The sequence below is a fragment of the Bos indicus x Bos taurus genome, chromosome X, assembly GCF_003369695.1.
Source record: "Bos indicus x Bos taurus breed Angus x Brahman F1 hybrid chromosome X, Bos_hybrid_MaternalHap_v2.0, whole genome shotgun sequence".
Taxonomy (NCBI): Eukaryota; Metazoa; Chordata; class Mammalia; order Artiodactyla; family Bovidae; genus Bos; species Bos indicus x Bos taurus.
In genome coordinates this window covers 111,557,434-111,585,266 of record NC_040105.1, presented here as the reverse complement: position 1 = coordinate 111,585,266, position 27,833 = coordinate 111,557,434, and the positions used below count along the sequence as shown (strand labels likewise).

Here is a 27,833-nt window from a genome sequence, read left to right as displayed (position 1 = left end):
GCCCAGGCACTCTGTGATGGAAAAGGCAGGAGGTTTCAGACAGTAGCTTGCATGGTAAACAAGGGCAGGTGCCTTTAGCCTCAGTGCAGCGGACGGTCACATGAATGATGTTTCCAGGGAAAAGGGAGCCTGTGTAATTAGATGCTATTGAGACTGAACAGAGATTCTTGCTGCAATTCTAGACCCCATTGACAGAATTTTCCCCAATGCTTTCTTCCTCTTCCATTTCCCTTCTCATTCATCCCATCTCCTGCTAGATCTCTAGGAAGGAGTCAGACTTCCAGAGGGCCTCCTTCCCAAGCTCAGTGTGAGAAGCCCTTTGAAGGGTATCATAACACAGATGCATCCTGGTGCCCAGTCATGCCTTGCTCTCCTGCCCGCCATACTTTAGCATGAGGAACTAAAAGGTCATTACACGAACACCTCAGATTTACAAGTCCATAGGAGCAAACAATTATTCAGTAGGGGGAAAAAGCTATTTTAAGTGATAGTGTACATTTATTAACACTTGGATGCTGCTTTAGAGGGCTGCATATTGCATTTGTTTGCTTCCATCAGTCTCCACTGATCATGGTTTAGTCTCCTTTCCAACATCACCCTGAAGAACCTCCACCCCACCCCACATACCTTTCATCTAGGTTAGCATTTATTTATTCACAAATAAGGTTTTAGTTGCTCAGTCATGTCCAACTCTTGTGACTCCATGGACTGTAGCCCACCAGGCTCTTCTGAAGATTGAGGGCAAGAGGAGAAGCGGGTAACAGAGGATGAAATGGTTGGATGGCATCACTGACTCAATGGACTTGGATTTGAGCAAACTCTGGGAGATAGTGTAGGACAGGGAAGCCTGGTGTGCTGCAGTCCATGAGGTTGCAAAGAGTCGGACATGACTGAGAGACTGAACAACAACAATTCAAAAATACGTATTAAGTGCCTACACTTTGTTAGACATTCTTGTAGTAGCCTCTAGAACTGCTAGGGGTATGTCTCTGAAGCTCTTATTACCATAAGATTCTTAAGTTCACAATATTGGTCCCAGTTTGGGGTAAGGTTTCAAACTCTAGGGAACCTCAGCAACAGAATTACTGATGGGAACAGCTTCAGCTTTCCCATAAAACTCAAGGAATATTTTTCAGAGGAAAACTGGTCCTAGAAGTTTCTCAAGGAAACAACATTTAAATATGGGTAGCAGGCAACTTTGGTAGGGAGCCTGTATCTCATGGTTGTTCGGGGGGTATGATTGAATTGGTCAAGGATTATGAAATTGCTGTAGTATGACGGCATCAATCAGATGACCACATGGCTAGAACATGCACTGAGGGTTAAATTGTTCAAGTCTCTGGTCTTATTTCACCCAAGAAAACCTTTTATATGACTCAAAATGCTCTCCTAAGGAAATTTTCCCCATCCCTTAGAAGCCCAGTGATTTCCTCAAGCACATCTCATAAGATAATTTCCCAGATTTTTCTTAACTCTGTAACAGATAAAGGTCATCATCTATTTCCCAACACATAGACTAACCAATTAGACACTTATTCTCTCTCTGCCTAGTAACTATTACCTGTAGAGAACTATTGCCTAAGGAAAATAATAATCAACGGAAAAGGGGGGAAAAAAGCCTTTTCAATTACAAAGAAAAGGCCTTTCTCTTATTTCCTGGGAGTGGGTGAATTTAGTGGAGGAACCAACACAAGTGTTTCCTTCTCTGTCATACTGGGTAATGAGACCCCTGAGTCAATCAAAGCAGTCTTTTCACATGGGTTCCATTTTGGATTGCTGTAACAGATCTCTTGTTCTTGGGATACCTTTTTCCCAGCATATTCCAATGGTGTTAAGTAAGGGTGGCACGAGAATAGGAGTGAAAGCCCAAAACAGACTACGACTTGTGTTAGTCAAAGAGTGTCCAAAAAAAGTTCTTTAGCCTGAGTACAATTCAGAAAGAGTTTAATAAACAGCCACTAAACATTGCACCAAAGCATTTGGAAACACAATTTCTACAGAGAGGTAAAGGTCAGGCTTCCATTCTAAATTCCTTAAGACAATCATGAACAAGACAATCATTAACAGCCCCACCCCCCCACCCCCCATCCCCACATAGCCACGACACTACACTCTTATAGTCATGAATTTACCTACAGACACAGTCTTAGGAATAATGGGACTGGCATGCATTATCCCAGCAATGGCAAGGAAGCAGGAGATGGGGGAAGGATGGGTGAAAAGGCAACCAGCAGCTAATGATAGACCCCTTAGGAGCACGGATCAGGGCGTGGGCAGGGAGAATCTCCTTTCGGTGCCCTCTGTGGCATTACTTAGGGGCTCCCAGATACTTTGGACTAGTGGCTGGGGCTGCCATCTTCATCTCATTCTCTTGAACCATGGCGACGAGAAGTGGTCTCCTTGGATAACACAATGTGACTTTCTAAAAATCTTTTTGGTGTCCAACCAAACTGCATTGAGGACCCAGCATGCCTGTTGAGATGGTGCCGATTCTGAGGTCTAGATGGACCTGAATTCTCAGTCCTATCTTCATGTTGGCCTTTGGAAAGGGGTCCATGATAGTTCTCTATTATGGACACTTGTAAGGAGCCTCGGTGAGTCATTCAAACATCTGAAACTGAGTTTGTCTACTTCATACAAAATTTACAATTATAACTGTCCCTTTTATTCATGCTAAGAACAAATGAGATTGAATCCTTTAAATAATATATTATCAAAGTGATAATAAGGTTAATGATTTAATTGACTCAAAAGTAAACTAGACTCCAATTCATCCCTCTTAATATTGGCATCAAGAGAGGACCAGAGGTCCCTGACAAGTAGGAGAAAAGATCTTGGGCTAGGGTCTGGAGTGTGGAGGGTATGGAAAGAAGAACTTGATTTTCACCTGCCAGTAGCCCTCTTTTCCAAGCCAGTCTTCAAGCCTCAACTACCACCAAGCCCAAATTTCTCACTCCATCCAGTATTTGATGAGTTGCCTTGGCTAGGAGATGACTTTCATATCTTTCTAATCTTTAAAAAAAAATAGACATTTGATCTCATTTTGTTGCATATGTCCCTTCTTAGTATAAATTAAAACAAATACTTGATCCTTTTACTAAAGAGTTTGTAAGCAGTAATGAGTCCAAGCTAAGCCATGTCCAACTGGCTACAACAGGTTCAAAGGGCTTAAAAGGGCTTTCTGGAGGAGAGATATACCAAAGACGGTACTATTTTCCTGAGGGTCTAGACCTGGCAGGTATTCGTCATCTTGGTGCCAGGCTGACCTAACTGGTTCCATCTGTTTTGGCAATACATGGTAGACAGCAGTAAGCCTCAATCGTCCACACTAACCTCTAAGCCAATAAAGGGGTTTCAGGCCATCTTCAGAGGTTAGCACTGGCTCCTGCCTTTGTTATCAGTACTTATGCCTAGTGGGCCCTGTTGTGGGCAGGAGAGGTGGCAGGCAGGACCACTGGAGACCCAGGCTAGCTCCCTAGTGAGTCAGAATCATCTGATCTGGACAAGTCAACAATCCACCTTAGTCTGGACCTATCCAATAGCCAAGGCTCTCACTGCAGGCTGTAGAGTGCTGTAGTGGGCAGAGTGCAGTAAATTACATGCCATGCCCTCAGCTGAGGGAGACTGGCAGATTAAGATAAGCAACTGGACAAATGGCAGTGTTTGGCTCCAATTGGGACATACTCAGCAATGTTAGAGGGACAAGTAATTTTTTCTGTTATTGTTTCTTCACTGAGATTACTAAATATTAACTGAGAGTCATGGCGTGGTAAGAGGGTTATAAAAGAAGAATCCTGAAACACATGAAGGGGAGCCCTGGGGTTTGGGTGCCTGGATGCTTCCTAGGGTATATAGTGCTCTGGTTGCAGCGCCACCACTATCTACTGTTTGCGGATCATGCCCTTGATAGCTGACTCCCGGTTGACATATGTAGCCCAATAGACCAGATTGAAAATGGCAAAGAGCACAGGAAAGATGATGCGGGAAATCTTGTCAACCTTGCTGACACTGTTGTAGGTCTTGGTCTCAGTCGGGATATCCTGCACACAGGTGGTCTTGGGTGAAGCAATGATTGTCGGGGTGGAGGAGGTGCTCGGAGCAGCGCCCTTGGAGATGGCAGAGAATTCAGTGTCCTTGGCCAGGTTGATGGGATAGGTGGTTCCCACGATGTTGAAAGTGGTGCTGGTTTTCTTGGTCGGGACTGCTGGTGTTTTCTTCTAAGGGCCAGAAAAAGTAGGGGAGAATGGGGGGACAAAAGGAAAGCTAATTAATTCACTATATAGAACACCTTCAAAGGCTGTGGGGAGGAGGAGACATGAGGGAAGTTAGGAAAGAGGGGCCATGAAGCCAATAGCACTGAGTAGCCAGCTTTGTACAAAGGAATAAATTGAAGATGACTTTGAAAACAAAATCTGCATCATCCTGGTTTACTAGCTATTGTGCCTTTGGCCAAGTGACTTCTCCCCTTAGAGCTTTAGTTTCTTCATCTGTAAAATGAGGATCAAAATATTTGGCAGGGTTGTTGAGAGGATCAGATGAAAGAATGGTGGTAGAAATAACTGGAAAACTGAAATCTTGGTCATGTGTAGGATCCTATGCAATCATGTGACTTGATCCTCACAGTAACCGTACGACCTAAGTGTGTGAAATTACTCCCATTTGACAGATGAGAAAACTTAGCTTCAGACTGAGTGGCAGAGCCCACACTAGCCATCTGGGCTCCCAACTTTTAACCAGGGCTGCACTGTACTGTTCTATAGGTATGAGACACTGTTTGGTTACCCGAGACATAACTCCAAAAGGCTTCAACCATCAAGTGGCACATCTCCTGTGAGGAAGAGAGCTTGGTGAGTCTGAAAGTCATTTTGTCTTAAAGACATACATTCTACAGCATGTTAACATGCATCATTATAACCCTTCATGCAGGCAGGAGCTACAGCCTCTCTAGTTCAGTTCATCTCAGTCACTCAGTTGTGTCTGACTCTGCGACAGCCTCTCTAGGGAACTTCCGTCTGCTTCCCTCTGACAGCACAGGCAGGGATCCTGGGGGCTTGCTATGACTCTGATCTTTGCTTTTCCAGATTATAAAAAAAAAACAAAAAAAAAAAACCTCAATGATAAATAAGCATACACAAATGTGTCCATTTGTTCTCACATATATGACTTGTATATACATGGACCTTCCATGTAGAAAAGAGAAAAGGTGACAAAGTTCAGGCCTGGGTCAGAAGAGAGAGGCTGAGGAACAGGAGAGGCCAAAGGCAGTGGCTGAGGACATAGTCTGAGTGCTGAGCTCACTGCCTCATTTCCCACTCTGGCCTTTTCTTCCTTTTATCCCTCTTTGTTTTAAGGGAAAAGTGGGGACAGATGAGCTTTGAAAATACCCAAGAGTATTTGATGGAAAGTGATGACCAATGTGTTGCCCTGATTTCACATACCTCGAATTTTTCTTTCTCAACGTGACTTTGCTTCCCAGCATCTGTTTTACTTCTTTGCACGTGTTTCCTTCCTGGATTTCTCTACTCCCGCCCTCTCCTACTGACCCCCTTTCTCCTAATCTATTTCCTTTCTTCTTTACTTCTGAGTCCCCCCCATTTTCTGACTTATTTTTCTTTAGACCACACTGCCATTGATCTTCCTGGTCCTAATAATAACTTTTGCCCAACAGCTACTGAGTATCTACTGGGCCAAGAACTACGCTAGATGTTTCAGGATAGGTGGGAAGGTTAAAAGTTGTCCGTTTCACTCCTTGTTTTGTAGGAATTTGCAGTCCAGTGATGGGGGGGGGGTGGTGTAGCGGGAGAGCCCTGTGAACACACCATTGCCATATAATGTGATCAGAATTCTAAGAGATATGAATAAAAGGGTGATGGGAATTCAGTAGAGGGAGGGGCAAAGTACCTTCAGGTGCTGGAAAAGGTGGCTCAGAGAAGGCAATGAGGATGGCGAGCTGGGTCATGAAAGATGAGCAGGAGCTCACCAGATGAAGATGTAGCCAAGGCAATGCACAGGTCAAGGGCACTGCTACTTTGAGGAATGACAAGGAGTCTGCTGTAGGTAGATGAGAGTGTACATAATAAAGGCCTGTCTGTGCTGGCTTCAGGGTTTTCATCAGGGAGGGTAAGAGGGACAAAGAAGTGGGTGCTGGTTTAAGTAAATGAACAGTCTGACTAATAGGACACTTAAAAAGCAAAACCATTCTCTCTTTGAGGATTGTAGTTACATTGCTACAAGTGGAAGGGGGACAGAACTCTAAGGGAGTCTAACAACCTTGTAAATGCTTTAAATACTACATGGGACTCACTTATAATTAGCAAATTCATTGTGTGAATAGAGGCCTGCTGCTAAATGCCTCTGCTATTAAATAAAGGAGCACTTTGCTTGTTTGCCTACTTACTTATTCATTTGCTTACTAATCTCTTTTTTTCTCATGGTTAGACAAAAAATAAAATAAAATAAAAGAAAGAAAAAAACCCACTACCCTGACTTTGCTAGAAGCTTTCACACTCACATATATTATTTCATTTAGTCATCTTATAAGCTGGTTATGACCAAGTCTTTGAAATAATCATTCTGAACAGCAAACACTTTCTTTAGCTCTGTAGGCACTTTGTGTTCTATACGTAGAGAAGCAGCAGTTGATTTAATCACAGATTTTTTAAGTAATAAAAGAAAATTACCTTTTAATTTCCCTCGCCCTTTCCATCATGGAACTTTTTAATCAGCCACTATAATTTTTACCTAAATTGTCAAAGAAGGGAAATCAAAGCAAAAGTTGTAGTGCTGAGAAGACAGAAACAGGAAGCAGAGATTAATGGTTAACAATTCACATTTCTGCATCTAGTTTTCTAATACTTCTCTACACCCTGGAATTTGATAGACACAAACTAGAGTCACTGAACTCTGACCAAGCTATGATTCTGTGCCTACCTCTTGAGCCAATGCTGGGCTCTTAGCTGCATTATAGATGTTTACAGAATGAAACCTGACCCCCCAGCTGAAGATTCTTCATGTGATTTCTAATTTATTCCTGCTGAGTCTTGACCTCTCCTATCAGTTCAGTTCAGTTGCTCAGTTGTGTCTGATTCTCTGCAACCTCATGGACTGCAGCACGTCAGGCTTCCCTGTCCATCACCAAATCCTGGAGCTTGCTGAAACTCATGTCCATCGAGTCGGTGATGCCATCCAACCATCTATTCCTATATCATCCCCTCTCCTCCTGCCTTCAATCTTTCCCAGCACCAGGGTCTTTTCCAACAAGTCAGTTCTTCGAATCAGGTGACCAAAGTATTGGAGCTTCAGCTTCAGCTTCAGCATCAGTCCTCCCCATGAATATTCAGGACTGATATCCTTTAGGATTGACTGGTTGGATCTCCTCGCAGTCCAAGGGACTTTCAAGAGTCTTCTCCAACTTTTGAGAAGTATGACCTCTCCTATCTAGTATGACTTCTCCTATACAGACAAAGATATATAGAATATCTCTATAGTTCATCCTGGAGTAATTCCCATACCACCAAACTGAAACTCACTCTTCCAAATTCCTCCAAGCATTTTGACCTCAGGGCAGGACATTTTTCCTTCTAGAAAGCTACCTCATGTGGACTGGGGATGAGGTAGTGAAAACTTTTATGGACTAATGCATGTCCAACAACTTTAGAGTTTTTCTCAGATGACGTTCATGTTAATTGTTTTCAGAAGTGCTAATTAGAGGGTTAGCTGAAGCCGTGAATGTACTTGAGACCTCCAGGACCTCAAAGTATATGCAGATAAAGTCCTATGACTGTGTTAACCTAACATCCATCCAACTTTCCTGAACCCCAGTTTTCAGAAGTGGGTAAAGTAATGGAGTGTATGCTATGTTAGATTCAAAGACAAATCAGACAAAGACCCAATTTTTACACCCAAACAACCCAATTTTTAAAATGGGTTTTAAAACAGACATTTTTCAAAAGAAGATATAGAAATGGCCAATAAAGATGTGAAAAGATGCTTAATATTATGCTTAATATCATAATAGAAATGAAAGTCAAAATGAGATACCACCTCATACCCATTAGGGTGCCTACTATTAAAAATAAGAACAATAACAGTAACAATAAAAAAAGGAAATAACAAGTGTAGACAAGGATATGGAGAAATTTGACCCCTTATGTGCTGTCGGGAATGTAAAATGGTGCAGCTGCTATGAAAAATGGTACATCAGATCCTCAGAAAATTAAAATATGACCCAGCAATTCTACTTTGGAGTATATTGCCCACCTCAAATGAAAGCAAGGTCTTAAAGAGATATGAGTACACCCATGTTCATAGCAGCATAATTCTCACTAGCCAAAAGATGACAGCAACCCAAGTATGCATAGAGAGAAGAATGGATGAAGAAAATGTGGTCTATCCATATAATGGGATATTATTCAGCCTTAAAGGAAATTCTGATGCATGCTATAGCATGAATGAACCTTGAGGATGTTATGCTAAATAAAATAAGCCAGTCACAAAGACAAATATGATTCCAGTTGTATTCAGTACTTAGAGAAGTCAGATTGCTAGAGACAGAAAGTAGAAGGGAGGTTGCCAGGGGGAGAGTGGAGAGGAGGATTGGAATTTCTGGTGTCATGGGGATAGAGTTTCAGTTTTGCAGGATGAAAAAGTTCTGAAAGTTGCTTGTACAATACTGTGAACATACTTATTAAAAACAGTTAAGATGATAAATTTTAGGCTGTCTAATGAAGATTAATTAAAATAAGAGAGAACTAAAATATAAGGGAGAACACGAAAAAAAAACACAGAAAGGCACAAATGCTGAGTCAAGTGAATTCAAAAGAGGAAGGGAACATGCTGGATTAGGAAGAGGTCAGTAAGCCAATAGAATGGGGAGAAAATGCAGGTGCGAGAGAGGGTAGGGGATATCCAGACCATATGTGGGGATGGACCTGGGGCTAGTGGATGAGAAAGGAAAGAGCGGATGAGACTCAAATATTATCTGCTGCTGCTGCTGCTAAGTCGCTTCAGTTGTGTTCAACTCTGTGCGACCCCTGAGACGGCAGCCCACCAGGCTCCCCCGTCCCTGGGATTCTCCAGGCAAGAACACTGGAGTGGGTTGCCATTGCCTTCTCCAATGCATGAAAGTGAAAAGTGGAAGTAAAGTCGCTCAGTCATGTCCGACTCTGTGTTTATCTGTTGGTGGGTAGACCTGTGTCCATGCCCAGTTATTTGCTTGGTATGAGGTGTCCTAGAACTGGCACCTATAGACTGTTGGGCCAGGGCGGGGCTGGGTCCTGAGGTTAATAAGTTAGAGGGAGGATTCCAAAATGGAGTTTGCCAGCACCAGTGTCTACATGGTAGAATGAATTCTCCAGAATGGCTGCCACCAGTGTCTATGTCCCCAGGGGGAGCTGCAGTTGCCCCTGGTTTCTCCAGGAGACTCTCCAAGATCAGCAGGTGGGTCTGACCCAGCCTCCTATTACTGCTTTTGCCCTGAATCCCAGAGCATGTGAGTGAAGTCTCTATTTTCCCCCAGCTCTCTGGGACTCTCAATTGTATGCATTACTGGTCTTCAAAGCCAAATGCTCTGGGGGTTCATTTTCCTGGCATATGACCCACAGGTTATGGAGCCCACCTTGGGGCTCAGACCCCTCACTCCTAGGAGAGAACCTCTGTAATGGTAATATTCCTCTCGTTTGTGGATTGCCCACCCAAGGTATAAGACTTGCCTATATCACAACTCCACCTGTCTTGTTTGGTTCCTTCTTCATATCTTTAGTTGTAGAAGGTCTTTTCTGGTAAATTTTGATCTTTTCCATGGATGGTTGTTCTGCAAATAGTTGTGATTTTGGTGTGCTTTTGAGAGGAGGTGAGCGCTGGGTCTTTCTTCTCTGCCATCTTGACTGATCCCCGTTTGTTTCTGTTTCAATCAACTCACCACTGATAGAGTATGTGTGTTGTCAGGGCATTTATATCTACTGTAGAAAAGGGTGAGAAGGCTACCACTTTATGAATACAAATTAACCCAGAGTGAATATCATTCACCCCAGAGAGAACATACCAAGTGGTGACTTGATTTATGGCTGTTTTTACAGGAATGCTAGAAATTTTAAAAAGCCATTAATGATAAACAACTAAACTTTTCTAAATTATGGGTGGAAGTTGAGTATTTTCTAATGTAAAATAAAATGTTATTCTAGAGCATTCAAATTTCTTATTTGAAAATAAGAAAAAAGCATAAGAATTACTGTGTTTCCAAAATTTAGGTAAGAATTTATATTTTAAAAGAACTTCTAAGAATAATAATTGTCTTTTTTTAAAATATAGTTTTATTTCTTCATTTTAATTTGCTCTTTTAATTTTCAAAAAATATAATCTAGGTAATAATGCACATAGTTAAAAAGAAATAAATGTAAAAACTTATAATGCCTGTAACCCAACCTTGTCCTACAACATAATTATTTTTAACTTTCTATCTTTATTTTAATTTTCTAAACTTTCTAATATTTATATATTTCTAAGTAATATGCTTATACTGCTATCAGTTTTATACATAACCATTCATATTTTCATGCTGATTTATCTCACTTATGCAACCCTTCCTCCATCTTCCATACAATTATAGCAATCTTTCTAGTGCAATCAATAATCAATGGTAACATCATTATAAACGACTGGATAAATACCTCTAGCCTCTTGCTACAAATTGCACTGGGTTCTTCTCCAGGTTTGCTTGCTACATAGCTTTCATCTTAGGAATTCCCTTCATCTATCTCTTCTGTAGGATACCCTCTTCTCTGGTCCAGTGTCTTTATCTTTTTCGTTCTACTTTCGTTTTAATAGAACATATTCTCCTGTATTCTCCTAAGGTGGAATCCATGAGAAGTGACATTTCTGAGTTCTAGCAGGTCTGAAAATAACTACCTTTCCATGTAAGTGATACTTTGGCTAGGCATAGGATTCAAGGTTGAAAATCATTTGTCCTTCAGATCTAGATTTACAGCTCCACTGTCTTCCAGCATCCAATGGAAGTCTGATGCCATTCTGCTAATCATTTCTTTGTAAATAACACTTATTGCCTTTCTAGAATCTCTTTAGTCTACCATTTATCCCTGGTTTTCTAAAATCTCAAGATGACGTGACTTTATGTGGGCCTATGAGAACACTTTCAATCTGGAGGCTTATATCTTTCCTTTTGTAAACATGTCTTATATTAGTTCTTTGCTAATTTCCTTTGTTCCCATTTCTCTGTTCACTCATTCTGCAGGTTCTGAGTTGGATGAATTTCCTGGATTCATCCCTAAGTCCCTTAACCTCTTCTTTTCATTTGTCAATTATTTCCTTTTTACCTTACTTGTAGAAAGATTTTTTTTTTTTCAGTTTATTTTCCCATGTCTATTGAAACTTTCATTTTGGCAGTTATTTTTTCAAATGCATCATATTTTGTTTCAAATAAAGCAACATATGTATATATGTATATTTTCTTCAGAAAAACACAAAATGTTAAACTCTACAAAAGTGCATGTGTCTTCAGCAGACCATGTTTGTCTGATCAATAAGAATTTTGTTTTCAACATTAACTCTCTGAAGACAATGGACTGACATCACTGCTACAACATAGGTTGCTACTGAGCTTCTGATCTTTAGTCACATCTTGATTTTCGTTAACAAATGCATAAATACTGCCTGGCAGAAATGCTGCAATGTCTTGAGAAAAAGTGCTAACAGATCAAGCAAAGCCAGGAAAGTTATGAAACAAGCTAGAGCTGATTATTGGGGTTTCCCTGGTGTTTCAGATGGTAAAGAATCTGCCTGCAATGCAGGAGACCCAGGCTTGATCCCTGGGTTGGGAAGATCCCCTGGAGAAGGAAATGGTAATCCACTCCAGCATCCTTGCCTGGGAAATCCCATGGACAGAGGAGCCTGATGGGCTACAGTCCATGGGTTGCAAAGAGTCAGACACGACTGAGTGACTAACAATTTCACTTTTTTTCACAAATTATTGAGAGGATCACACAACCAAATAGGGTTTGTATATTCAGACTGACCCTCTTGTGGCAGGGATTTGGGTCAGCACCTCGAGCAGGGAACTGAAACTGAGTGAAAACTGCTTTTTTTCCTCTCCTAGCTCAGGCCACCAACCCCACAGCTGGGACAGAGAGAACCGCAGCATCTATGGAAACCTCTATTTCTTGTTACACTGTGAAACCCTGGAGACATTTCCCCAGAAAGGCTTGGCCTCTGAGTTGTTTGCAGAGTACTGCCTTCACTGGGGTCTTTGTCCCCAAAGCAGCCTCTTGGTTTTTGGCACAGCCTTTGTTTTGGGGTTGGAACCCCTTGTGTGGCTTGTCTTCTGTGTTCATGGAGGTTGTTGCCCTTCCTTATTGGATCGGCTTCATTACCACTTGGTGGTTATTTTTCATTTCAGAAGCTCTTCCTTATTCTCTGATTTCCTTTTATATTAGCATCCTCCTTATTTTATGTATATGCTATATTTATAAATATAAGATAAGATTTACTTTTGTTTTTCTTAGGTTCTCTTTAATTCCCTAAATTATTTCTGTTCCTGCCAAGATGAGTTTTTTTTGAATCTTTACTTTTCTCTATTACAAATTTCACTTTGATAATGCTTCATATCATAGTATTATTTGGCAACATAAAAGATGTCTGTATGTTTAGTGTGCCTGAGCTGGGCTTGTTGACTGGTAAACTATGCTATCTGGAGGGAGGTCATTTTATGGGATACCCCAGAATGTCACTGTATTAAGGTCTTTTCTATGGAGACATTCAGCTTCTTTAGAAAAGAAACGTCTGCTGGTCTTTAGGAAACTATACATCTGGCTGTTGACATATTAAATGCTGGCAGGCTCTGGGGTCTTGACTACTCTGTACACAGGCCTTTATTCAGTCCCCTTAATTGCACCCCCATGGTTTATTGTCTGTTGTATGAAGCACCTTGAATGCTGAGTTTCTCCAGGGTTATATCTCTCTCCAACTTGATAAATCAGTTCTTATTCGTCTTTCCACATTCATTTTTCTTAAAAAAATGCATTACAATCTCTTGTCTGACTGAAAGTCCTCTTCAGTGCTCCTGGTACTTGTGGGTTTATACCTGTTTTATTTCTTTACCCTCATTTTAGTGGGATTTTTAAAGGAAGTGGTGATAAAATGTGTAGCTGTTCCTCAGAAGCCCACAGTTCATTGAGTGCTATTATAAGGTAGTCATTTGTCTTCATTTGAAAATGAGGTATTTGTTCCTACCTATCCCTTCTTTTCCTATCCTTTATCTTTCCCCTCACATTCTGTCTAATCCTTGACCATAGTACAGATCAGAAATAGACTTTTGGATAATTTATATTAGTTTTAAACAGTTTTATGCTCCCCTATTCTAGTTTTATGAGGCAAATAAGGCTTAATATGTCTCTCTAAAGGAAGCAAATAAGTTATAGTTAAATTGCACTGTTTTTTACTTTTAATGCACTTCGTTTTTTTCTGTGGGTCAGTGGTTCTGTTAGTTCCTTCATATTGTAGCAGCGTGCACAAAACATAGTACCCGCATATTAGAAATCCATTTTTATACATTTCATAGTTTTTTTCAACTCTCATCAACATCCTTTCAATAACTTAAATTGATTGACAGAACTAAGGAGGAATACTAAGATCACCATCTCTGCAGAAGACTTTTAGATGATTCTTTTTGTTCTTTTTTTTTTTTTTCATTTTCAGCACTCCTTGGAATTGGAGAAACGGTTATCATTTTTGACAGCTACACTGTTCAAGTGCTCTTTCTACCCTCAAGCCACCACTGCATCTCTTTCCAATCACAAAAAACAAGTCTACCACATATTTCATAAGGTATTTATGACTGCCTTTTAGATATCTGAAATTAGCAATCATCATTGCCTTAATGCATCTGTCCTTTCTCCATTGTAGTAGCCAAACTGGAACAGCATATTTTAAACATGGTACAACCTGTACAGAATAAAAGGGGTTTATCATCTCATTTGTTCTAGGTAACTCCTAACTCAGACTCAAATCAAATTTGGCTTTTCAAGAGTTACACCACATGGATGGCCTACATTAAATGTGTTCTTTCCCTATATCATAGCATCTTATTTATAACATGCAAATCTTTGTTAACCTTTTTTATCTGTGAACTTTTTTGGAATATATGTGTAAAAATCTGTTGTATTTAGAAATGTTAACCTTTTGGTTTCAGTCTATTCTTTCAAACTTCAGAAATTCTCTTGGACTCTACTTCAAAAGATACTCTTTTTTATTAATGCCAGCTTACAAATTTGAATCTCCTATATTATGTATCTTTATTTAAGTCACAGATGACAGAATTTAAGAGGGCTTCCCTGGTAGCTCAGATGGTAAAGAATCTGTGGAGGGTCAAAGATAAAGCCTTGTGGCTTATTAAAGCAATATCCATTCAGGTTGATGTCCATCCATCAATCAGATTATATTTGACTTCAATTGGTCAACCAATTACATCAGCATAATTGTAATATTTTTTCAACTGCTATTTCTTCTTCATGAAGACATAATTTTAAAAAGTTAGATGTCTTGATAAAGTCTGTATATTTCCTGTTTTACCAGTCTAGTAAACTTTCCATGAATTTTCTTAAGGTTAGTTTGGCACTATTTCTTCTTAGTTAAATCAGGCTATATGTCAGTAGTTAGTGCAAACTGCTCTTAAAACATTTGTTTAATAAGGGTCTTTCAGTTTAATATGTCAGAATAAGGACATCTTTGCTTCCTTTTCTTCTCTGGAACCAACCAAAATAAGGAAAATGATATATGAAACCAAAACTCCATCTTTGATGAAAATTGGAAGTATTTTTAACCCTCACCCCAAAACGTAAGGGCTCCCAAATGCAGTAAAAATTGGATCAGGGTGAAGAAGACATTGAGGATGCCTAATATTCTAGATTTCAGGCCAAGAACAGAGTCCTAAAATGTGGATGGCAGGACCTGAGTGAAAAACAAATGACCTCTGTTTTGAAACAAATGGTTTTCAGGCTGGTAGTGAGAACATCCTGGAATACTGTTTGATTACCACATAGTAGTGAGGAGGTAGAGACTGGAAACATTAAAGGGTACAATATTACACATATGCACACAAGCACGCACACACCACACCATACATAGAGGCCTTTCTTGTGGGTTATTTATAAGAATTTATATAGATAACGGATGATGGTCAAACTATTAAGTTTAAACTACTTATTCTCAACCACTCACAACTATCCTATTCATTGTCTCAGTCCCTCCCCAAAATGATACTTTCACACATAGCAGTGTTAGTAAAGAAGTCCTCTAATACAACTTCAAGTAACAGTTGAAAAAGAATATGTTACTGATGCAAAACATGTTACAATGAGGGGAAAGAACCAATAAAGAACTGCATAACAACACACAAAACAAACAGAATACATTAAAAGCTAAGTCAGCAGAAATCGTAAAATTAATATAAGGAAAAATACTACTACTATAGAAATGAAGGAGGACACGGTGAAAATGTTCAGAGACACAGAAGACAGGCTTGAGAAAAATAAAATGGATAAGAACAGTTGGAAATTACCAGAGAATAATGGTAAATAAGGATTATAAAGTTATATTATATGTATAATCTGTGCTTTTAGGAAGGTAACAGAGCAAAGATGTGTTTCAGGAAAGCTTTCCTGAAACAAGGACAGTTGTGAATCTATAGAGTTAAGGGCAACATGCTGTCCTAGGAAAAATTCATACAGATAGATCAAGATCTATCCTTGTAAATAAAAGACACATGCATATGGGTTTCTAAGCCATAAAATCATCTCCTCATTATGTGAAAGCTTCTCAGGGTGGTTTTAAATTTCCTCATAACAATATTCAGTTCTAGAACCGAAAATAGCAACCAATGTCTATGTGGATGTTAGAGAAAGAGAATGCAACCCACAAATTGTACAACAGCCCAAATATAATTCAAGTATAAACACAACTGACAGATAATTTTATACATGTAAGATTGTCAGTAATGTTAGGCATTACTGACATAAGATAGTAGGAAATATGGTTCCCACGAACACTTCCTAAAGAAACTTCCAGAGGATAGCCTTGAGGTAACTAAGCGATGAACATAAAAATGGATAAGAGGACTATTTTGAGAAGAGAATCTTTTTAAATATAGAACTGTGAGTAGTAAAATACAGAAATTATGACTGCATAAAAGCATGTAAATACTATAAAACTTGACAATGTGGAAACAGTTGTATAACAAAAGTTGAGCAATGACAGGAACTGGTAGAAAGCAAAGGTGAGAAGCAGGATAAGTATAATAATTTCCTTATATCTTGCAGTGGGTGAGGGATCAACAGACCTGGTTTATAAATGATGAATCAAGCATTAGATGGGTAAATATATTTTAAGGATACAAATGTTAACAACTAGACTAAGAATAATAATAAAACCAACCAAGAAATCCCTATGGTAGAGTAGATGGAGGAAGAAGAAATATACTTATTTCTCCATGATTTATAGCAAAGAGTTAATACATTTTATCTAAATAAATAGTTAAGATCTATTCTAAAAATTTTCCAACTCACCAGTCTATATTCTATGGATTCTATTCCTCCAGTTTGAAAAATCTTCATTATGTTTTCTCTTCTCCATGATTCTGGGGCCACATCTGCCCATTCTTTTTAGCATCGTGGGTTAGTCTTCATCTACAGCTAGAGATCTCAACTCTTTTAAAGCAGTCAAGGATACCAAACCTGATTTTACTGTATTTATGTTTTTCTATTCCTACCAACTCCAGTGGTTTACTGGGATTTTTTTCTTTCTTCTCATCCATTAATCCAATTAACATTTATTCAGCTTTTACTATGAGTCAGATGCTGTACACAGATGCTAGCTAGTTAGACAAATGCAGGCAAGTCCCTGCCCTCAAGAAGTTCAGTCTAGTGAGGAAGCAGACAAATAGCTCTAATGCAAATAAATGCTTTTCATATCATGAGCAACCTTACCCACCCCCAGAAAAGCTGAAGCTATCTCATGATTCTGGAAAGCTTCTATGGAGAAAAATAGCATTTCATCTGGTTCTTAAAGACTGAGCAGGTCTTTATCAGGCAGGAAAATAAGAAAAGAACATTCCAGGTAGAGAGTAAAAATTAGCAAAGACACAGAAGGAATGATGATCATTTTTGTTTGATGGTAATGGGAACATATTGCCAAAATGAGGGGCAAAAGTGGCCCTAGAGACTGTTCTCTGGGTGGAAGATAAAGACCACTCTTCTGGGTGACTTTGTAAGTACAACATATTCCCCTTGGGTTCAGCAGTATCACACTTAGGTTTGATCCCTCACCACAAGGCATCAGCCCTCCATGATACCAACCCTCTTTTCTTTGCCCCCAGCAAACACTCCACACTGCCAAGAAGCACTCCAGTTGAGAATTGGATTGATGACCCCAGTGAATAGCACACAGCCCTGGCCAGTTCCCACAGGCTGCAGGCTGCCCACTCCTGGTTCCAATACAGTTCTCTCAGGGAATGCTTCCCAGCCCCCACCTTTCCTGTATCTTACCTTCATCTCCAGGGCCTCTGGCACCTTCTTGCCTTCCCAAGCCCAACTCCGCTTTGTGAAGTAGTTCACGGTCGCAAACTCAATCAGCGCAGAAAATACAAAGGCATAACACACGGCTATGAACCAATCCATGGCCGTCGCATATGCCACTTTAGGTAAGGAGTTTCTGGCACTGATACTCAAGGTGGTCATGGTGAGAACAGTGGTGACACCTAGGGAGAGAGAAAATAAGAACTAGTTGCCACTAAAAGACATTGAGTGTACCTGATGATATCACCATCTTCCTCCTTGAAAGGAGGAGCTAAACCCACCCAAAATGCCCTCTTTTAAAGTAAAAAAAAAAAAAAAAAAAATCAGATAATGTCAAAATGGAATGGTTCTACGTAGTAACCACCCCATCCCAATTATCACAGGAATAGGAATCTCCAGTATAGCATTTAAGAGTTGCCCTTTAACCTCAGCTTAAACATTTCCATTGAAGACTAGGTTGAAGGTAACCTATTTCAGTGTAATAGAGCTTTCTAATTAGAAAAGTCTACCTTATGCTGAAACCTGCCTTCCTCTAACTCCTAATCCACTGATTGATCTCAGAGGTTCTGTCTGGAGACGTAAGAAAAGAAACCCTGATTTTTTCTTTCTGGGACAGGACTTCAGAAAGTTGGAGAGAGTGGCCGTGGTTCCTTGTGAGTCTGTTCATCTCTAGAACATGACAAGCTCCTTCTTTTGTTTCTCCTCCTTCTCCATTCTGGTAAGATGCCTTCTCAACAGACCAGAACTTAGGCTAAGACTCAGGACATGGTCTGATATTAGCTGGAGATTCATTTAATTTATTGTGGACACTATTCCCCTAATAACACAACAAACTATTGTAGAAAAACTGTCCTTTAGCTACATCACAGTCTAGGTCCTATTGAATTCATGAGCAACCAAAACTATTCTCACATCTATTTCTTATGAGTTTTTGCCAAACCAGAGCTTGGTTTTAAATCAGTTGATTCTTTTTCTTGGTGGTATTTATTAACCTAAATTTAAGACTTTCTTTTACTCATTTTTAAATTATATTAAAAAAATTTTTGTAATCTGTTCATAGTTTAGATATGCACATGAACTATATAGTGTTGTGGTTAACATATTAACATATTGTTAACCACTTCATGGCAAATAGATGGGGAAACAGTGGAAACAGTGGCTGACTATTTTTGGGGATCTCCAAAATCAGTGCAGATGGTGACTGCAGCCATGAAATTAAAAGACGCTTACTCCTTGGAAGGAAAGTTATGACCAACCTAGACAGCATATTTAAAAGCAGAGACATTACTTTGCCAACAAAGGTCCATCTAGTCAAGGCTATGGTTTTTCCAGTAGTCATGTGTGAATGTGAGAGTTGGACTATAAGGAAAGCTGAGTGCCAAAGAATTGATGCTTTTGAACTGTGGTGTTGCAGAAGATTCTTGAGAGTCCCTTGGACTGCAAGAAGATCCAACAAGTCCATCCTAAAGATCAGTCCTGGGTGTTCATTGGAAGGACTAATACTGAAGCTGAAACTCCAATACTTTGGCCACCTGATGTGAAGAACTGACTCATTTGAAAAAACCCTGATGCTGGGAAAGATTGAGGGCAGGAGAAGGGGACGACAGAGGGTGAGATGGTTGGATGGCATTACCAACTCAATGGACATGAGTGTGGGTAGGCTCCAGGAGTTGGTGATGGATAGGGAAGCCTGGTGTGCTTCAGTTCATGGGATCACAAAAAGTCAGACACGATTGAGTGACTGAACTGAACTGAATTATTGTCACATTTTAACAATAATATTATAACACTAATTTTGTCATTGTTAGTAAGAGTTCCAGTCTTAAATGTTATTGTTTTTTAGTTGTGAAGTTGTGTCTGACTCTTTTGCAAGCCCATGGACTGCAACCCACCAGGGTCCTCTGTCCATGGGATTTCCCAGGCAATACTGGAGTGGGTAGCCATTCCCTTCTACTGGGGATCTTCCTGACCAGGGATCAAACCCATGTCTCCTGCAGTGGCAGGCGGATTCTTCACTGCTGAGCCACCTGGGATGCCCCAGTCTTGAATACCTACACTAGAAGTAGGAAGTCCTGAGTTCTACTACTTACTGGTTTTGTATCTTGGGAAATTTCCTTAATATCTCCTTGCCTTCGTTCTTCCCATCTATATAAATATTCCCTACAGTCTCCTCCAGAATTTTGATGATGCAGTTGTGTACCCAAATCCATCCAGAATTTAGTAAGAAGGAATAGTCAGAACCTCTTTCTAAGTGTTGGATTCCTCAAGAAGATGGAGAGTGTGACCCTTATGAGCCTGGGTCAAGTAGGGTATGGAACGTAGTCCTAATGGGGTGAGATATGTTATATCAAAAAGCAAGCAGATGAGGCCTATTAACTATTAACTCTACCCAGAGAGTCAGCCATGTGTGCTGCAGTCTCTGGAGCCTCCTTTCATATCTTGATTCTTTGAATACCTTACTTACACATTTACTATATAAGTCAAAATCCAGACTGGCAAAAACTTAATACAGTTTCAACAAAGAGACCCTAAAGGAGCACCTTTACACAAACTGAGCAGAGAATTGTCAAGGCTGATTAGTGACAAGACAATTTAAGCTCTGTCAGGAACAAGCCATACAGCTAGGACCTCATAACAAAATCTGAATTTGTAGCCTGGTAAGCTCTGAGAATGGATCTAAAGCTCAGTAATCCTCTGATCACACCCAGCAAGTGATTCATGGAACAAACAAGTTATCTAATTTATGGTTATCAGCAAATGCAATTGTCCACACTGGTACATTGTTAACAGTGCCAAAGCACGGATCAAGAGAACCATACTGCAACACAAGTGTTTAGGTACCATATCTCAGTGGAGATGTTTAGAACTCTAGCCTCCAAGGCTTAATTAAAACTGTCATCTTGTGAAGAGTTCTTAGCTAGTCAGAGCTGGTAGGGCCCTCAATCAAGCATCTGGTGTACTTCATGGATGGAAAAAGAGGTTTGGCATTTTAAAAGATCCAGGCCTGCCACCCAGGGCTTCTCTTTTAAGACTCTTCTACAAAGCTGTTCTGTGCCTGCCCTCTTCCTTCCTCTGAGTACTTCTAAAAGTCTAATATGCTTCTTTGATAATGTATGTCTGTCCCACCCAACTAAAGTTGCTAGAGATAATGCAAGATAATCTCCCCATCTCAAAATTCTTAACTTAGAACAAATCTGTAAAGTCCTTTTGTCATATAATGTAACATTCACAAATTCCAGAGATTAGAATATAGGTATCACTAGGGACCATTATTAAGCCTACCACAATCCTAGTTCTAACCCTTAATTTCACTCAAGCTAAAAGCCTTTCTTGTGTAACCTTAAAACTCAAACTCTTATCTACCAAGATAAGTAGTCCATCCATCGATCCATTTTCCTGCTACAACAGTACCAGCTCATGTTATTAACATTCCAGTTTTCAGTTCCTTCTTCCATTTGGGCCACTGAGTGTTTGATTTATGAGCTCAGATATTAAAAAAGAATGTTTTCTATGTTCTGTTTTTTTTTTTTAAGGATTTTGTACAGGAAGATTTTTTTCAAGGTATCTAGTTTGCAACATTTCCAAAAATTGGGCAAATATAATCTACTCCTATATAGATTATGCACCCCTCAACTTCATTAGGGCTGTTCTTTTCAAATCACTAGCAACCAAGCATATCATGATCCCAAATATAGTTTTTATCTGCATTTTACCTAAACATACAGAATTCACCCCAGTTGATTATTCCCTGCTTCTTGAATGCTCGCCTCTTGATTTCCATGATATCACACCATTTCTCATTTTTTTCTTACTTTACAGATTATTTCTCTTTCTTTCTCCACTACTGTCTCCTCTTCTACCTGACCTAAAATGCTTCTTCTTTCTGAAACATCATTTATTCTTTAATTACACAGTATAGCTTCAATATCTCTGTAGGAAATACTGGCCTTCTTTGGGAATATTCAGTATATCAAAGTATGTGAATACAATTTAGTGGATTAAGAGTCAATTAATGTTTATCTCCTAAAAAAAATCTTACAATGAGAAAAACGTACAGAAAACAGTTTATGTGCTTTAAGTCTCTCATGGAAAAGTGCTAAAGTTATGCAAATCTCTTCCTAGACAACAGTCAATTCATAGTGAAAAAAATTTCTCTAATTATAGGTATTCTTGTAAAAACCTTCCAACTTTGTAGCTCTTACTGAATATCAGACAATTCATACTTTGAAAAAGGCTAGAGAGGAAGCAGCAAAGTCAGATGGTCATATAAAAAGCTGGGTTATTAAAAAGCCCCAATCTACTTCTCTGTCTTCAGCTTAGTTTCTCCCCTTCCCTTTCTCCAGCTCTGCCCACTAATTTCCTCTCCATTTCACTGAAAGTTCCATCCCTCTCCAGCTCTGGAAGCAAACCTGACTGAGATAGGAAGCATTTCAGTAAACCTTAATGTTACAATACTCTTCTTATTCCCACTTTTAATAATTCAGTTGCTGAACATACCAAGGTATGATGACTTAGTTACTAATGCTAGGCTCAGGTGTTTCTCCCATTCACTACAGTAATGATTCTTCTACCATCCTTACCCCTACTCTGACTGTTCATCATAACACTTTGCAAATGTCCCCTGACCCTATTCTTCATAAAACAACACTCACCAAAGACCGTGCGGGCAGGGACAGACTCTCTGTTGAGCCAGAAAGACACTTGTGACAGGATGACAGTCATGATACATGGCAAGTAGGTCTGGATCACAAAGTAGCCAATTTTTCGCTTGAGGTGGAAGTGGGTTGTCATGACGACATATTCTCCTAGAGAGTAAAAATTAGACATTATTGCAGTCAAACATTGTTGGATCAAGGTGGGCCCCAATTCAGTTCACAAAGCTCCTTAACCTTATACTCAGAATAAGACATTCCAGTACCTCTCAGGTCCACGTAACCAGATCTCTTTAATAATCATGAAGAAGTACAGAGGTGGGTTTTTGTTTTTGTTTTTTTTGGTGAAAATGTTACCAAACACAAATCCATGTGACCAACACACAGTGAGGCCATACAATACTAAAATGTCGGAACTTGGCACAAAGAAAGGTTTCTTGCAGGGCCATGCAAGGAGATGAGTGGCTTATGCCCTAAAAACCTTGAACTCCCAGAAAGCTTTCAGCAAAGCCCTTTTATAGGAAAGGTGAGGGATGGCCATGGTTTGTTGTTACAAACTTCTTGTTGTCAGATCCTTTGTTCTTGAGCTGAAGTCACAGTCAGGTCACCATGTTCCTGTAAACCTTCACCAAAACAAATGTTATTCTCTGTTCTAACAAAAACAGGCAAGGTCCCAAGGTCAACCTTCACCCGTCAAGCTCCAGGCCTGGCTAAGAGGAAGGGGTCACTGCATGGATCGGTTACTGTGCCCAGAAGCATTCATCCAGCCCCCAGTGTGCATCCTCTTGCTAGTGCCCTGGCCCAGCTGAAGAGGCAGATCTCAGCTGGAGGCGCCCTCAGGACCAAGTCTTCAGACCCTGCCCAGCCATCATCACCGAGGGAGCCAAAATGCACAGGACTGAACTGGCCCTCAAACTTTTTATTTAAACTGAAGGGAATCTGAGAACTCCATGGACTGCAACCTATGAAGACACTGCCACCATTAGGCTGCAGACAGGGGAAGAGGTTTATGGCTGCTTTGAGGCCTGGGCTTGGAAAATGGGTATCTGTAGCGATGACTTGGAGCTCTGTAGGACACAGCCCTCTGCCTGTCCCCAGGGGGCCCCCAGCTCACCCACTGGCCTGAGGCTGAAGTGCCTGGAGGGCCTGGAAAGAAGGCCAAGATCCGCCTCTCACTGTATTCTCTGCCACAAGGACACCTGCAAGCTGACTACTGGCTGAGCAGGCTCTCTAAACACCCTGGTAAAGGTCTCATGCTAATGGCTGTGTGCCTGTCCTGCTCCTGTTACATCCTAGAAGGGCACTGTAGGGTCCTGGATGACAGCTGAACTGAGGGGTCTGCACCATCCAATAGCAGGTGCCTGGTGTGTGAGTGAGCAGAGGCTAGCATCTCCAGCCCCAAATCCAGACACTTGTATTGAGGTGGAGGGAAAATCTGCGGGAGGTATCACATCCTAGATCCTAGTAGGGTAGCCCCAGCTGGCCCATCTGTCCAGGCACGTACTGTCCCACCTAGCAGAGGGTTTGATAGGAGCAGGCAGATCAGGCAGCTGCAATATTGCCTCTGGGGCCATTTCCTCATTCCCTCCCTGACCTCAGGAGGGCAAATGGCCTTGCTTCCTGGTCTCCCCTCACTGTTGGAGGTGCCCCTACTGCACGTGCAGTGGAGCCTACATGCATCTGACCCAATAAACCCTGCTAGAGCATGACCACTTCTATTACAAGGTCATGATGTTCTAGCTGAAGCATTTTCAACTGGCCTTTCATGCCAGCAGAGGGTCTCCTCAATTCATGGTCAAGAGCAGCGCCATATCCACTGATCTGCTGGTCTACCTGTCAGTGAGTCTGCCTCTACCTGTCTTGGTGATCTGCAACAACTCAGACTTGCCCAAGGCAAGAAGGTGCAATGTATGTGTGCACACCTCATGTTTCCACAGCACACTACTCTGCCAGGCCTTGCTTGGCAACTGCCTGGGCGAAGGCACAGAGCACACAAACGAGCTTGTCTCACTCCCTTGGCATTCTTATCCAGGTCTGTATCTTTAAATAATACCTTTAACTTTGATAACTCCCCAATGTGTATTTTCTGCCTGGGCTTCCTACTTGTTATGGTTGTGGGTTGAATTGTGTCTCCTAGAAATATATGAAGTCATAAACCTGAATGCCTCAAAATGTGACTTTCTTTAGAAAGAGGCATGCTGCAGATATAGCTAGTTAAAATAAGTTCATACCGGAGTAGGATGGACGTGATCTACTATGATTGATGCTCTCTTATAAAAAGAAAGACACAAAGGGAAATATGTGATGACAGAGGCAGAGATTGTAATAGGGGTGAGGCAGACACGAGCTATAGCAGCCCCACTCAGCCACTGGTATGCATCACAGTGGGTCCCTCCCCCTTCCCCTCTTCTATATATAAGGAGCCTAAATTTGGACTGATGGAAAATGGTTTTTTTGAGACGCTACTCTGCCATTTTCTTGGTCTGCTAGCTTTTCTATTAAAGTCATTCCTTGCTCCAACAACTCGTCTCCAGATTGATTGGCCTATTGTGCAGCGAGCAGAACAATCTTAGGCTCAGTAACAAATTTTTGGTGAAACCACCCAGGAGCCTTGATACTTGTGACCAACCAGCCCTGCTTGGGGAATTTTAGCGTAAGGCCCTAGCAGCTGCCAGAACCATTTGTCCTGAGGATCTTCTCTTCAAAATTCCCTAGAGCGGCACTGGGTGCCTCAGAGCTTGGCCGTTGGAGCAAAGAATCAACGTTTGGGAACCGACAGGCTTGATATGGTAGGGTGAGTTGCTCAGGTATGTACAACTGGAAACATCTTCCCTTCTCAATTTGTGTTTTTTTCCTTAAAGGAAAAGCCCATTTGTTCATGGTACCCTTTTGGAGAGGGCAGTTGTTCGAGGGCTTCCCAGGTGGTACAGAAGTAAAGAATCTGCCTGCCAATGTAGGAGATGAGAGTTTGATCCCTGGGTCAGGAAGATCCCCTGGAGAAGGAAATGGCACCCCACTCCAGTATTCTTGCCTGGAAAATCCCATGGATAAAGGAGACTGGTAGGCAACAGTCTATGGGGTTGCAAAGAGTTGGACACAACTGAGTGACTCAGCATGCATGCACACATGAATTGTTGAACTCTATCTGATTTTTGAACCATTTCTTTCCATTTTGTTTTGTGTTCACTTGCTTTTGTTTTGTATTTGTTTGTTCCTGTTCTGCCCTCATTCACGATGGACCCTATTTGTGCCTCTGGCATTGGAATTTGCTTGTCCTTTTTGTGTTTTGTTGTTCTTGAACTTATAAATATGGGAAATACTCCATCTGTCCCTAAGAAAAGCCCTTTGGGATGTACCTTAAGTAAATGGGCAAAAAATAGTTGTGAGCCTATGACTAAGGAACAGATGATATTCTATTGTCATAGTGTGCGGTCCCAGTATGTTAGGATCAGGAGAGCTATGGCCTTTGAATGGCTCACTTAATTATACAGTCTTGCAATTAGAATTGTTTTGTGAAAGAGCAGGTGAAAATGATGAGATTCTATATGGAGAAGCATTTATGCTATTGCATTAAGAGGAAAAGCAGTCAAATGGCTACTGCCTTATGGTACAGTGGTCTGAAGGGAAAACCTGTTCTCCGAGAGGGAGAGGGAGAAAGCAAGAGTGAGGACATGCTATTTCAAAACTTAAAACCCCCTCCGACCAACCCAGCTCCCCCATTGGCCGAGCAGGATGCACTAACATACGCACTGTCTCCTGTCTCCCCTACTTATGAGAATCAATTAGAAGTTTCTATGTTAACCTCCAGGTCACAGGAGCCTGGTTTGTTATCACCATCTAAGAACTGACAGGGCACCCAATTTGGACTGGGAGCCACTTCTGGAGCAGGGCAATCTTCTTTGTGCACATATCCTATAGGAGGCCTTAATGCAGATGGCCAAAGAGCTGGGTTTCCATGGATGCACAAGCCATTCTCAACTTCAGATTTGTTTAGTTGGAAAAAACCATAACCCTACATACTGAGAGGACCCCCTCCATATGACTGAACTTTTCACTTCTACCTTTGTCATTCACCATCCCTCTTGGGCAGACATTCACATTTGTATGAAGTTGATGCTTACTGGAGATGAAAGGAGGATGCTCACTGACAAGGCTAGAGAGGAAGCATAGCAGCTTCATCTAGCAGATCCAGAGTGGAACTTCAGAAGCAAGTCTGGCAGTTCTTATTGCTGAACCTGACTGGGATCCTAACAATGGAGAAGTGACACACCTAAAGCATTCTAGGAAGTGTATCTTAGCAGCTCTTTGAAAGGGAGTACCTAAGCAAAAGACCTTAAAATAAATTCAGGAGATACACCAAAAACCCTATAAGGATCTGTTAGGGGAAGCACACTGACTGAAACCGCCCACCCTGGCCAGGCACCATAGTAACCATTTGCATGAGGTGCTTTATGACAGGAGATCCTGGTAAGGAATACGAAACTAATAAGCCACCACCAACCGGAAGAGTTCGGGAAAGGTCAAAAGGAGACACAGGGTGTCCATCTACTTCCCAGAATCCTGCTCACTAGCATCCATCTTGGCTGAGCAATGTGTGCACCACCAGGAAAGACTGAATTAGAATGATTGGCCAAAGACCACCCTGAAATTAATCCTATCACCATAAGACCCAAGACTGCGAGCCACGCGGCAGAGCTGTTCTCCTGGGTTCCCTTACCCTACTGCTCTCCACCTGGGTGCCCTTCCCAATAAAATCTCTTGCTTTGTCAGCACGTGTCTCCTCGGACAATTCTTTTCCGAGTGTTAGACAAGAGCCCAATTTCAGGCCCTGGAAGGGGTCCCCCTTTCTGCAACAGATCCATCACAGTTTCTAGAAACAATTTTTCAAGCTTATAGGTGCTACATTGATACAGACCCTGAGGTGTCCAAAAATATGAGAATGGTAAATATGGCCTTCATTGGGCAAAATGCTTCAGACACAAGAAGAAAATTACAAACGTTAGATCGTGCATCTGGAATGAACTCTTATCAATCAGTAAATATTGCTTTTAAAGAGTTGAATAACATGGAACAAAGAGAGAACTAAGATGATCAAGATGGAATGCCACTTTCCTGGCAGCAGCACTAGATTTCTGGAAGGCAAGTATCCTGAAGAGAGAGATAAGCCACCACTGTGGAAGGAACAATGTACTTAGTGCAAGTAGGAAGGACTTTTGAAAACAGATTGCCCTAGGCTAAGGAATAAGAAGGAAAACAATAAAAGAAAGACAGGTGCCTCTCCTCTGGTAGAAAGAGAGGAACACTCTAATGAAGAATGAAGAGGCCTGGGGTCTCCCTTGGACCCGAGGCATCCAATTCTAATTTCCCCACAGGAGCCCCAGGTAACTTTGACAATGGGAGACAAGTTGATTGACTTTCTGATACATCTGCGAATGGAGCATACTCTGTGGTAAACATCAAAGTAGCATAGAAAACATCTCAGTCCATCCCGATCATGTGTGTTTCTGGAGAAGTGCAAAATTATTCTTTCTTACAACCTCTAGAATGCCAGTTAGGGGACCTTACCCTGAAACACAGGCTTCCCAATTGGTGCAAGTACAAA

At 41.0% G+C, this 27,833-nt stretch overlaps 1 protein-coding gene across 1 annotated transcript in view; it reads right to left on the bottom strand.

The window, feature by feature from the left end:
* Positions 1 to 1,927: 1,927 nt before the first annotated feature.
* Positions 1,928 to 27,833, bottom strand: part of GABRA3 (gamma-aminobutyric acid type A receptor alpha3 subunit) — a 242,008-nt gene continuing 216,102 nt past the window's right edge. The window contains exons 8-10 of the mRNA XM_027534361.1: positions 22,232 to 22,384; positions 17,550 to 17,761; positions 1,928 to 4,217 (exon numbers count right to left, since the gene is read on the bottom strand). Of these exons, the coding sequence (XP_027390162.1) occupies positions 3,882 to 4,217; positions 17,550 to 17,761; positions 22,232 to 22,384 (701 nt within the window). The 3' untranslated portion in view covers positions 1,928 to 3,881. The remainder of the gene's footprint in view (positions 4,218 to 17,549; positions 17,762 to 22,231; positions 22,385 to 27,833) is intronic.